The sequence below is a fragment of the Etheostoma spectabile genome, chromosome 1 (assembly GCF_008692095.1).
Source record: "Etheostoma spectabile isolate EspeVRDwgs_2016 chromosome 1, UIUC_Espe_1.0, whole genome shotgun sequence".
Taxonomy (NCBI): Eukaryota; Metazoa; Chordata; class Actinopteri; order Perciformes; family Percidae; genus Etheostoma; species Etheostoma spectabile.
This window is the reverse complement of record NC_045733.1, coordinates 24,971,376-24,985,577: the sequence shown is the minus strand read 5'-3', so window position 1 is coordinate 24,985,577 and position 14,202 is coordinate 24,971,376. Positions and strand designations below refer to the sequence as shown.

The 14,202-nt window shown below is 40.1% G+C and overlaps 1 protein-coding gene across 5 annotated transcripts in view; it reads left to right on the top strand.

Annotated features, from left to right (window-relative positions):
* The first annotated feature begins 407 nt into the window (after nt 1-407).
* Nucleotides 408-14,202, top strand: part of shf (Src homology 2 domain containing F) — a 100,170-nt gene continuing 86,375 nt past the window's right edge. For 2 of the 5 annotated variants that reach the window (XM_032527136.1, XM_032526312.1), the window contains exon 1: nt 409-1,209. In XM_032527136.1, the coding sequence (XP_032383027.1) occupies nt 778-1,209 (432 nt within the window). In that variant the 5' untranslated portion in view covers nt 409-777. Of the gene's footprint in view, nt 1,210-14,202 lie in introns of all 5 variants that reach the window. The other 3 variants (XM_032525550.1, XM_032527907.1, XM_032528634.1) reach the window with 3 other exon arrangements.

Here is a 14,202-nt window from a genome sequence, read left to right as displayed (position 1 = left end):
TTTACACTGGAGAGAAATAGGAAATCTATTTACACAAAGGTTTTTTTTTATTTATCCCAATCCTTTTTAAGGAATACTTTTACTAGTATTTGAATACAACATAACAATACAATGATCTATAGGCCTACCCGATGATTTAAATTCCCCTATAGGCCACTCATTCACAGTGGAGTTAGGGACCGTAAGAAACTTGCAAAATGATAGGATGTTGGAGCAAAACTTGTAATCATTTGTTTTATTTTGCTATGGGCATCACTTCTGCTCTAGCATCCATACATATATTCTATTACATCCCTTTGTATTTAACACGAAAATTCCTTATCAGAAGGGGCTCGGAGCTTGTGGGTTTAAAAAAAAAAAAAAAAAAAAAAAAGGAGAGACACATTCATGCAACGTTGGATGTATTGTCAGCGGGGTTTTAGAGGTCCGGTAGGTGGCAGTGAATGTTCTCAGGTAGGGAGGGCAGGTTGTGGGGGGGGCGTGTGTTCTACTTGCACAAGCGCTCCCATGTTGCGTAGTCTGGAAACCTGACGTGGAGAGCAGCCGAGCCGTGAGTGACAGAGTTGCGGCAGGGCAGATCACAAAGTGCCTGTAGCCGCGCTTCCCCTGCTCGCGCACTCCTTTCCGGACCGAGAGTCTCGTGCGACTTGCTCCGACACCGGTCGGCTGGCCGCGGGTGACTCGAGAAACCGACTTTGACGAACAGACTCGGGCTCCGCTGGCAGGAAAGGTGGAAGTAAACTACATTCATTGACTTAAGAGCGATGCACTGGCAGCATGGCCAAGTGGTTCAAGGAGCACTTAGGATTCAAAACTACCAAAGCACCCCCTCCGGCGCCTCCGAAACCGGACTACAGACATTGTCACACCGGTGTGCCCAGTGCGCCTGGCTACCAACAAACAAGCTCGGGGGCCACCTTTCCGAGCCCCGCTCAACCGGACATCCTCGCTGCGTACAAACTACAGAAGGAACTGGACTTCGAGGACCCGTACACTTCAGGTGGAAATATTTCATTTGGCTCGAGCCTGAACACTGTGGGGACGCCGGATATCAAGTATGTGTCACCAAAACACCGACTTATCAAGGTGGAAACAATCGAAAAGAGCAGCCCAGCTCCAGGCGGCGGTGTCACAGTCACCCAAGCTGTTGCTGTAGGGAGTGTTAAATCTCCGACTTCACCTCCTCCGGACCACGACAGCAAGGAGAAGGTGGGTGAAGTTTAGTCCAAACATTAGTCCACGTCTGTGTCAAGTAGGGCAACAATTCAACTCATACTTTGCCTGGAATGTTACGTAGGCTATTACAATCCTGAAGACACTCAAAGCCTTTTTTTTTCTTGCCTAACATCTAGCCTATCTTTGAGCCTATTTCCTCAAATTGAAAATACAGAATTACAGTTTTAATTTACAAGTTTATAAATTAAGTTTAATAAGTTTATGAAGCACTTGACCCAGCTACTCCTGTAGTAAGAAATGAATCGTTACAACCGGCAGAACTTGTTATCAAAACCGCACAACGGATGTCCACATGAGTTGCGACATCCACCTCTCTCTAATAACTAACCTCCACTACAGGGAGTGCTGTGAAGGGAACAGCCTATGTGCTGTGTTGACACACATCGCAATATCAGAGCAGACGTGCTTTAGTATTGAAAATCGTGATCTTTTACTTACTTTGACAGTTGACTTGCTGTAAAGTGCAGGCAAACTACTCGGCTGGGTGTGCTGTGCTCATTTATATCTGCAGCTCATTCCCAAGCAACAATGTGATCTAGACGTATTCACTATGGCTCTAACTTAACTAACTAATCTTATTTAACTAGACAGATCAAGTTTCTGAGTGATCTTTTTGCTGTGATTCCTGTTGCCTTGGTGGGGGGGGAATTAGTATTGGGTTTATGGATAGATGGTGCTTATTTTGTTTTCTCTTGACACAGAGTTCTGAATATAACAGCACATTTATGTACTGTATTGTGTATATATATGATTTTCTTTTAACTTTTGAGGTTGTGCCTAATGCAGGAAGTTGGTTGCTCGCTCATCAGCACATAAATGTGGAGACAAGCAGGTAGAATGCTTGCAGGCCGTGCCTTGGAGCATACTGTCATGTCAGGCCTCTCAGGAATTCATACACACCGGGTTCATTTGGAGAAACCTGGGATGTTCAGTGTCAGTGAGGTTAAGGACAGGACATACCATATGATGAGTGTGATCCCACTGAGGAATGTTTCAATGTCTGCATAGCTCATGTACAGAGGAGAAAGCACAGCCCTGTGAAAATGCACACTGTGCACCACTGTTTCCTCCTCAGATCACATCTCAATCACTAACACGTTTGTGGCCGTCTTGATTTCACCTTCACGTTACTTCCTCCTGCTTTTGTGTTTGCTTTTCCCACCTGTCTTGTGACTTGTGGAGAGTTCACAGTTGGTTTTGGTTCACCACTTTTATTTATATTCCACAGTATCTGCCACCTGTCACAAGAGTGCTGCGTGAAGGAAGACTGCGCTTTTAGGGCCCCAGTTTTGATCACACCAAACAAACTGTTACTGTCACCTATATTTCCCATATGCTTTCAACACAGACATCAGGAACCATGTGAAGCCCCTAAATCTTCTTTGCCGGTGTTTGTTTTCCCAAACCGTCAGCCAGCAGCTCTCATGAACTTAGTATGCACTTAATAATCATACAGCTATGTGTTATCAGTAAAACAAGCAGGAAACCAGAATGTGTCGTTTTTACCCAGCCACTGCAGCTGTTCAAGCTGGTTAAACAGATTATAGTTGTCTCATGTTAATTGAAGCTTATTTGGATTTCCCCCAGTCAGGAATACAGTTGTTTCTGCCCCTCCTCTTTCCCTCTCCATGTGCACATATGGCTTTAACAGACAGGCAGATGGTTGTAAAGTTAGGTTTAAATACGTCACACCTACCAGTATGAATGATGTTATGGACAAGCTAAATCAGTACTGACAGCTGGTGGGCTTAAGCAATATGTCGAGAGAAGGGTTTAAGGGTTTCTTGTCAACTACTGAAGGTTAAATAAAATGAAATACTTGAGGAGGAACTGTGATAGAAAACAGATAATATTGGTGATTTTGTCTGTTGTCCAGGTTGTCCCTTTTTCACACTGTCCCCGGTGGTGACTGTACACTGTCAGCAAACAGGAGGTATCTAGTTTTTTGCCACCTTGTAGAGTTTGTTTCTATCTAGTTTGTAGAATATTTAAAAACCTTCCACAGACTTGGAAATTGTCTGTAATCATAATCAGTAAGCCTTAATTTGGTTTTGTAAAAGTCAGTGACCTGACATCCTCAGGAGGGAAGGGAACTTTACAGCAGAAATGCCTTCCAAAAAATATGTCACCTTGCATTCTTTGTTACATTTATTTTGTTTCAATATTAAGTATTTTCCAAATGTCAAATATGAGAATATGCAACATCACGAGTATGCATCTTGATAACACGCCAACAATGACATATGAATTGGCGTGTCATACATACGCCATTTCATGAGATCAGTCTGGAATATGTAAAACAATAGGTCTCATTATATACTTTTTTGAATAGTGAATGAATAATTTGCAGTGAACAAAACGTAATAAGCCACCATAGTAACACAGTTGCTTCAAAGAGTGTTGTGAGGTTTTGTGTTCCAACCTTTTGTGAGGAACACAGTTTGTGTGGAAGCTGTTTGTGTTGGCCATGATCATTGTTAGTAAATCCTGCTTTAAAGGACTCTCCAGGTGATGATTTTAAAGTCCCATTATAAAGAAACATATTTCAGTGGCTAGTGCGCTGTTTGCCGTTTGTTTCACACCCGCCTTTCAGACTAGAGTTGAACGTTTGAAAGTATATTGTATTTGCAATATGTGTTCTCACATCTGGACAGGGATGAGAGAAAGAAAAAGTGTAGGCCTACTCTGTAGCTCACACAAAGACACGCACTCACACATACGGTACATGCACATCAGTGCCATTGTTAATGGAGTCAGTGGTGTCACAGGAATGGTCGTCTTTCTAACTGCTCAGACTAAACGCTGACTGTTGGAGACTGAGCAAAGAGCACACAAGTGTCTTAACAGCACTGCTTGGTTACATTGATGTTTTAATTACTTGACTCATGAATGCTAATTATTCCATTGCTTACCTAATGCCAGAAATGCCAATAGCGGCATCAAGGGAATTTTCCCAAGTCCATTTCTATTCATCAGGGTTTCATGGGGGGAAAAAGCTAGATAACTAAGTTGTACTATGCAATGATGTATTGCAAAATATGATGTGCTACTATGTTTTCACAGGTGTCCTATTTCATCACAGTTTTCCAATCCTGTGTTGTTTTTTTGTACCAATCAACATCTAAGAGGTGTCAATCTATTCAGTGTATATTTGCACTTTATATGGAGTTTTATTTTGATGCAGATTGTTACTTGCGATTTAGAGTTTTCAAGGCATTGTGTTGTTGTTTTTTGTTGTTTTTTATGGTGGCAAGCCCTTCATGGGAGAATGACTTGAGGGAGATGATCAATTATCATCCCTCCTTTGAGCTAATTAAAGGCCTCATCTCCCAGCTCATTGCTCTTCTCAGCGCTAACCAAACTTCTCTCAAGGACACGCAAAAGTGATGACGGGCTCCACTCGGAAATCTGTAAACAAAAAGCAGTAGCGCGGAGCTGACAGGCTGCGGCATCCTTATGAAGTGCAGCCCGTAATCATGAGTTTCTGTCTGTGCACCTTGGAAACTGCTGTTCCAATCTAACTTTGGCTCTCTTCATGGCTTGGGGTCCCTATAACTCAGTGATCCTATGTGCCAGCTTGCTTATCTATCTATAGAATTTTGGATCAGGAGCCAAGACAGTTGTAGTACAGCCAAAAGAGGCATCTGGATCAACAGATTTCCTCTGTGCTTATTTTGCTACATCCCTTCCTTTTATTTTTTTACAAAACCTGGCTCAGCATTTGAAAAGAGTATGCTGGAAGTGGAAAACCATTGGTATCCCATACAATAAGGTCATGTTTTGATCCTGTATGGATGTGAGTTTTTTTGTTAGAAAGATATTTTAAAATTGAGTCCACTACAGAATTCAGTGAAATTTGGGGAAACGGTAGGCCTTACAGGTCAAAAAAGAACTGGTGGGGCCATTTAGAAAGCTCTTTTTATTTCACCTCATGATTCATGAACTTAGTCCTAAAAGCCAAATCCTTCTAAAAAACAACTGTTAATGTTTAAATGTATTTGTTTTTGTTTAAATGTTTTTGTTAGCCTCCTTGAATGCTATAAGTAGGCATCAATTGCTTGACCCTTTTGGCCCAAATTACAAATTGCCAGTTATAAAATGTATGCTTAGTTAGTTTAGAAGGTCAATATCACTCTCTATCTTTCTGTGACTGCCAGCAGCCATTTAGCATAAAAAAACTTTATCTCACAAATTAATAATATATCTTGCTTGTTTAATCCGTACAAAAACGTGTACTAATTACAAATTGTGGTTATATAGGCTTTCATGTGCCGGACCACACTTGGCTTGGCACAGTGATTTAGGGAGAGGCTGTGTGTTGAAGTTGGTGAATGTAAACTCTAATTTAAACATACATCTATCAACTTCAATATATTCAACCCTCTACATGTGGATTTAAATAATAAGCATTTCATTTAAAACCTGACCAATTTAACAACCTCAAAGTAGTAGTCATAAGTAGTTGCCAGTCTTCAGAGATAGAGATCCGGCATTGTATTTCATTGTAAATACAATATGTCAAATACAATAAATAAAAGTCCATACAAATGCAAAGATTGTCCACTGCAGGCTAAGTCTGGCTTAACTTATTGTGGAAAAGTTGTCGTTATCCCTTGTTTTATCCTTTGGGTCCATTTGGATGTGTACTGATCAGATTGATCTTGAGATGGTGCACTGCAGCATGCAAAAGAGCTGACCACCAGACACACCTTCCAAGCCACAGTCTGTTAGCGTGGGTAGATCAGGTTGGTTTGACTGGCATATTACAATGCCTGTAGAGCATGGCTGAATTTTGCTTCATTTCACCACAACCTAAATATCTTCGCTGGGTCTTTCACCCTGGCACTCCAGACATCAGGGGAGTTTTATAAATGTATCCCACCGGCCTTTTACGCTCTCCTGATAGGAGAAATGTCAAGCACAAACGTCAATATCACCTGTGTCTGTGAGAGTGGTTTTCATCGGGCAGCCAGAAAATGGACAAAAACATCAGAGCCAATCATGTTTTGTTATAGCACCCCTTTCAAGTGCAGTTCTCTATCTTTCTGTATCAGATAAAGGCTGGTTAGGTTTATAGCAAACCCAGATGTCAGTGCGATGCAGGATGCACCTTTGTTGCTCTACAATTACACACACCTGTATTTGTGCTATTTGGCCAAGTAAAAGTCATATCGTTGGACATAATGGGATATTTTCTTACTTACTCGGATTATCCAAAATGAAGAGTATTTTACACACATGGACCGCCAAGCAGAATGAATACATAATGGAAATATTACATAGCCTTTACAATTATGATTTATTTTAATTTTCCACTGTTGTGACAATGTGATACCCAGGTTGAAATAATCTACAGATTTAGTGTGAATGCTGTGTTGTACTTGACTTAGAGTTTTCAGCTGTTGTTTTTCTTTGTTTTGCTTAGTCATGACAAATGTGTTACTGTCAGTGGCGGGCAGAGTAGATCATTATTTCAATAAATATAATTAACTGTGTAAAATAACCAAGACATTGTGTTGCTATAGCTCCTCCTACTCATACTGCTACAGTAAAGTCTAGACTGTGATATTGTAGGCATGAAGTAACAGATATAGTTGTGAGATTTTTGTTTCCAGTTTGACCCATTGAGCTTTCAAAGAATGCCATGCATTTCTTGAAAAATGTAAGCATCTATGTAATGTTGCACGATATTGACAAAATGTGATTTTGTGATATCATTTATGAATATTATGATATCGATATTAATTTCAATATTTTTAAACAAATGTAAAATTACAAACTTAATGGGAAAGCGCATCGTAACAATATTCATAGGTTTTATGACAATATAGTGCACAGTGAGACTCACTTTATATACGGCTCCAAACTCTGCTTGCACCGCCTTTTTATAAAGTTGTGGGATAGCTACCTGGGAGAAATAGGTGATAGATGGGATTTGGTTCCGTTTGTCTAGTTCATTCAGAAGCTTCTCGAAGCCTTTTTTATCCACTGTGTGGATGGGCATCATATCTTTGGCCAAATAATACGTTATAGCATTGGGGTTTTCAGTACGTGTCGTTGAGTCCTTGTCATACTTTGTGCCCCTAGAAAAAACACTCACTAGTGAGGCTTGTTTGGCTTTTTTTTTGTTTTTGGGATAGTATCATGTACTCATGATTCCTTCTGTTTTTGTTGTCTCTATCTATTTCTTCATTTACACTGTCACTCTGTCGAAATATGCACACACGTTACGTGGCACTTAGTGTGCCCGTGCGCTGACATGCACTATCATGTGCAAGTGGCACAGTAACTGGCCAATGAAACACAATCATTATAGCGTTTTAAGCAGGCTTTAAATCAAACAACTAAGCCACACAGTCAACGGACAGGATGCATCGCTCCTCAAAATAAACAAAATTTTGCATACTTATTGTGAAACTTTAAATATAATATTGCACAGCATGATATTGCAATAACGATATTAAGTCAATATATCATACACCCCTACATCTTAGGCATTTTCTCAAAGTCACTCTGGTTTTTGCAAAATTACAAGATATTTGGTTTTAGTTATCCAATGCTCAGATTACAATATGCCTTACACATTTTATCGCCTACCCAGTGTTATTTTAAGTGCCTTTATTGTCAGTGACAAAAGGGCAGCACAATGGATTCTTCCGACCTGAACATGAATCCTGGAAGGGCACTTTGAGCAGTAGGAAGCAGCACAGAGCCTCACAGCGTGCATGTTTAAGCCCCGCCTCTGTGAGGCAGGATGAAGTCATCCTGTAGCGGAGGATGCTGGAAGCTATAATGTAATGGTAATTCAATTTAGCACCGAAAAGGTTTGGCTTTTCATCAAGATATCATTTTGGGGACTTGTGTGTGTCTGTTTGTTTGCGTGTGTCTCTAGAAGGAGGGAATCTGAAAGGCAGGATATCACACACCGATTAAAAGGAAACAAATTTAGCCCCAAGCTTGCATGCCATCTCAGGGACAAACTGACAATTTGCATGAAGCATTGACTTTTTTTGTACCGTTTTTCAAAATCAGTACCTCTGCCCTACCCTGGAAATGCAGAGTTCTCGCAAGAGCACAATTTCAATTTGCTCACCGAGTTGCTCTGGCATCGTGTAATGCTGCTCATTAACTATACCCTTGTAACTGAGCTGCACCAATCACATCCGTCTATCTGATATAGGGGGCCAGAGGAGAGCTAAACAGATGACGACAGTTTAATCTACCAGTTAGCTCCGCTGGTAGCTACTGTAAGCATATGGGGCTCTGGATACCTAACCCCGTGTGTTGTTGTGATTGGTCGTAGTGTTATCCAATTACATGCAGTGAGATTTTTAAATGCACGCTTGGTTCCGAAAGATTAAAGGTCTGGCATCGAGTAATGAAAGTCGCCCATCTCGAGGGGCGGCACCAAGCGTGCCGCCCCTCGAGATGGGCGACTTTCATTACTCGATGCCAGACCTTTAATCTTTCGGATTTGGGCCTGGATTTCCAGACTAGCTCTGCCCTCCAAACCAAGCAAATTTAATCTGTAACAAAATAGTTATATTTTCATCAAAATACAGTATATTGTAGAGGTCATGCAGATGTGATTTGCTTTTTATTATCTCCAGCGTGTGAGTGCAGGCTGTTTTGTTTCACACTGCAGGAAGCAGCCAGACTTCCATCTAGCGAACAGAGCTGCCCTGTGATCTGAATGCCACCAGGAAGCTGAACACTTCCATTTTTCTAAGTGGGATTCCAGACTTTCATTTCATCTCATTCTGTGAATGAGAAACAAGTCCACTAAACTATTTTGAGTCTGTTGTAATATTGCTTTGATCTTTAATTTACTCACAAGACGTCCCATTTGACTGTGACATTTTTATGTGTCACAGTTGAAATGAGCTGTTATTGTGATAGGAACATGAGTCGAGAAAGAGAGCCACTATCTGCAATTGTTTGGTGGAAAATAAGGAATGGCTTGGTTGCTCCAGGATTAAGGAAGTCCTCCCTTCCTGTCAGGAAGTGTTTACAACTTGGTGACATTCCCTTTTTAACTTGACAAGTCTGTGCTCGCCCCTGTGTGTAGGCTGGGTATTCTGGCTGCTACTTGCTTTCTAAAATAAAACCAGGGTTAATGTTCTCAGCTGTTTCGACATGAGCAATCTAGATGTCGGGAAATAGGGACAAATGATGACTGCACATACAGCTGCTGTATGCACCACTGAGGGCTCTTTGTGGCTACAGACTTGTGATTGTCCCTAAACCCTTCTAATGTAATCTCTCTAGTATCTTCCTATCCGGTTCTGAGAGTGGGGCTGCTTGATTATGGAAAAAATCCTAATCATAATCCGATTATTTAACAAGATTTATTATTGAATTTAAAAAAAAGATAGAACACAAGACAAAATAAGAGTTTACTTGTAAAACTTAATGTGAAAAATAATCGTTTTTCTCGATTATTCTGCTTTTGTGATTATTAGGAGCCAAAATCGTCATTGCGATTAAATTTCCCAATAATTGCACAGCCCAATCTGGGGGATGGGAAGCAAAGTAGCAATGGCAGTGGTATAGGACCCCTGGGCTCAGTCTATTGTCAGTGTAGGCGACGTACAGGGACTTCCGTTCATCCTCACAGAAAGGCTATCTGAGGCCACAGAGCTTCCAGCCTCAATCAAGACATCCTTGCATCAAAATCTGTAGCTTTGTTTACGGCTTGACTGCGGCTTGTTTTTCTCCCTGCCCTATAAATCACTCTCCCAAAAGCAAAGCCCCGTCACAGTGGATCTCCTCATGTTGTTGCATGAAGCCCTACTTTCCTAATCACATCAGTTTCTAACTTATGTGAAGAATAGGGATTTTGATTGTCTGTATGGTAACAGGGTGAATTGCATTGTCCACTGTATGTGTCGGCATACTTGGGAGTAATTGTTTTTTCTTTTTAAAGTCAAAATTGTCGTTTCTTCATTTCTTGAGTTGTGGACAAAACAAGATATTTCAGAAGATTGTCTTGGGCTTTGGCAAACACTGATCGTCATTTTAGACCATTTTCTTTATAGACCAAAACATTTTTAATTTCTGTTTGGAGGATTAATAACGTATTTCTTCTTCTTCTTCTTTGTAATTGTTAGATGCATCCCTAGTTTGATGGTTTAACAACTTTGTTGTTCCACTTTTCAACCTTTTACCTCATCCTCAGATAAAAGAAAACCAAATTAGTGCATAAGAATTGCAACTATAGTGATGAGGGGAATTATTGTAGCCCGTGTTGAGGACAAATCGCTCATTCACAGGGGCATGGGATTATCATGTTTTATAAAATACCAACATTCCATTGTAGCACCTGAATTATTATATACTCTTGTGCTGCTGTATGTAGCAGAAACACTGCTAATAACTCTATCACAGAGGGATGGGGGCAGAGGAACAAAATTGGATTTTGTCAAGCGTGCCGTGAAGTACTTAATCTTGAATATCTGTTACTTATTAAGAGCACCTTCATAGGGTGCAACCCACGGCCTCCGCCCCTTTCTCCACTGGCGGTCTTAAATGGCTGTGTGGAGTGTGTTCCAATGAAGAAGGTCCTTGGGGACAAGTTGGGGGTGCTTTTTTTGCTTCACTGCCTCGGATGCTAAAGGAAGTTACATTCATTCATCAGGAGAGGAGGGAAGCTAGCGTAGGAATTATTGAAAAGTAATTTAGCTACTTATAATTGTGAAAGCAGCTAGGCGATCAAAGTAATAGATGGAGGATGTGGGAAATAATGTTTTCTCCAAGTGCAGTTTAGTTTGTTTGAGGGATCCCAATAGGGCTGAAATGATTCCTCGAGTAAGTTGAATAATTTGATTACTAAAAATCCTTGCTGGAAAATGATTTGCCTCGAAGCTTCATTTAACCAACGTTACGAACGTTGTATCGCTCACTGTGTTTCGGCACAGATGATTATTACTGTCGCACACCGGGCTGACACTGCTGGCGACACATGCCATGAAGACTGACGGCGCAGATTACAAAATGATGATAAAGAACGTGAATAATGAGAAAACAATGTAATAAGGCACTTAAATGCACTTAATATGTTTAGTTTTTTGAGAGATGATATGGTAAGCGATGTAGGCAATAAAAATGTTGCTTTTTCCGGAAATTAAATTGAACCAATTACTCAATTAATCAATGGAATAATTGGTGGAATACTAAAAAAAAAACATCCACGCAACATACACATCATAACAGAATGTTAAAATAACAAACAAATCCACATGAATAATATATATATACATACATACATGGGAAAACTAACATTTTTACATTTACTGTACATACTGTGATTTGTTTTTTCATGGTTTTCAGTTTTAAAACCAATTAATATTAGTATTTCAGTGTTTTAAAATGTTTGCATTCTGTGTCTTGAGGGCTGGAATTGGGTATAAGGATGCTACAATTTACTCCTAATGGCTTATTAAGATGCTTTGGGACAGAAAATAACATTCACATAAGGTCTTTTTACTACGAATGGAGATAACTCCAAAAATGATGTTGGGGGATTCTGTTAAACAGCATATTGATGGTTACTAAAGGATACCAAAGGGAGGAGAGAGGCAAACAATGGGATGCTAGTGATGTCAGAGTTGTCTGTGGACAGAACACTGCTCAGGGATACGGTTGTAGCTTTCTTGTAGGAAATCCTTTAGCCTTAGTAGCTTTAAGGGGTGGGGGTAAAAATTGATACAATTTAGTATTGCGTCATTTTCCGTGACAATACTGAATCGATACACAGACGCCAAGTATCGATCTTTTATAATATATGTGTTGGTCAGTTTGGCTGCTTTACAATCACAATTTGCAGCAATACATTGAAGTGAGATGAACCAACAGAGAAATGTATTTTTCATTTAGATAAAACAGATGTTGACAAAGCGTCCATTTAGGGACATCATTTGAAATTGGGAAATATTTTATGCTGGAAAAAGGAAATAAAGTGCAATATATCGCAGAATATTGCAATATGTTTAAAATCGCAATAATATTGTAATGTGACATAAGTATTGTGATGATAATGTATTGTGAGGCCTTTGGTGATTCCCATACCTAGTAGTTTTTGGACTTTATGACTGATGATTTAATCAATTTTTGCTGGTTATTGTAAGAGACAAGAGATTTGATGTTATACAATAGTTTTCCAATAAGAAAGACTGCCATGTTGTCTTTCCAGTTAAAATGAAAATTATTCTATATGTAACCGTTTACAGGTCTATGGATTTTTTTAAACTCGGAAGTGAAATTTCTAAGAGTTCTTCGTGATTGCCTGGGACCTCCTTGAGTAATAATTTGTACAGACTGAGTGTCTTTGGAAAGTCTGATTTTGAATGAGCACTGATAATGAAAACTAGATATACTACTTCAGCCCTGATTGAGACCTAGTCCACTCCGTTTCCAATGTGTGTTTGTATTTATGCATCTTATGCACACAGATACCTCATGTGTGAATGCATATGTGCAGTGATATGACCCACAGTATACTGGGCTATAGGTGCTGTAAAAGCCTCATAATGCTCGGTAACCCATACTTGGCGTGGTAAAGTGGGGACTATCCAGGTGTACACAATGTGTTTTAACACTCCTTACCATTAAATGCGGTTCTGATGTTTTTCCCAGAAGTGTGGTGCATATAATCAATGTCGCTGTTGCTGCATCTGGAAGCATTCCTATACAAACCATGATCAACAACAGGCTAAATCAGTTGTGCCAAAAGAACCAGCTTCACCCTGACTGCTGTGCAAAAGCCACCCCACATGGTTAAGAGTGCAGAGATCTGAAGAACCAACATTTAATGTGGTCTGACTCTTAAAGGGGATGGTGTGTAATAAATAAGTCGGCAGCCAGAAGTGAGCTGTTTCTTTGAACAGCACAGATGTCGCTGAGGGAGACACATGTGAAACTTATGGCTGAGCACATTGATGTGGATAGGGAATGCAAAATGTAATCCTTAAAAAATATACAGCAAAGTATACAGTATGTCACACATAAACTATCTACATCCTGAGCTCGCTAATGGTAGCTGTTATGGTCAGAAGAAAATTCACTTTTTAGGCTGAGAGGTAGTAAAGGAATATAGAAAGGATGTGCTCTTCATTGATGCACCGACTGCAGTAGCTTGTGACTGATTGTGAAAAGGTGTCTTTATAGCAAATATAGTAATTTGATTAGCTTCCTCTGAAGACTCTAAGTAGGTCTTTAGAGGAGGCACATCACTCTTTCAAGCATACAGAGACGCAGGAGCTCAAGCAGCAACCGTGTTTCTTTGGAAACATTTCAATGCAGTGTACTTAATGTGAGGCATGTATGGTGAGAGATACACTCCTGCACTGTCTCTCCTTGAGGCAAAACATTTCCCATCATTCTAATCTGTTTGGTAGATATGACACCCAGCAGGACTCTTCACAAGGGGCCTCAGTGAATTGAAACCAGATTTGTGTTTGCTTTTTAGAAACATGAATGTATCTTATTGATAGTAACTCCATTATGTCAATGCAGAAGCTGTGGCCATCTTTGCTTAAATAAATGAGGGAGTGTTTCTTTCCAGTACATTCTTTCAAGAAATTGTGGTCAAGTTATCTTAGGATGACTGAGGACTACACTGGAGTCATCCGATGTTTACAGACAAAGATAAGGTGGAGGAGCTATCAGCAGAGTCACTGCAATGAGGCTCAGCTGAGTCTGGCTTTTACATGAACATGTACAGTTTTCCATCCAACAGGAGTAAACATACTTTATGCATGTCAGCTCTCTTCTGTATGAAAGATTTCTTTTTTAATTAATGCCCCCTCATCTTTTGTTTCTGTGTTCTTTCTCTTTTCTCCCTCCTCTCTTCTTTAGAGTGGCTTTCTGTCCTCACAATGGTGACATGCTTTCTTTTTCGTTACACTGAAGAACAAAAGAGCAATGGCAGCAACAAAAAGCCTTTTGAAATGCTTTAATGCAATTGAG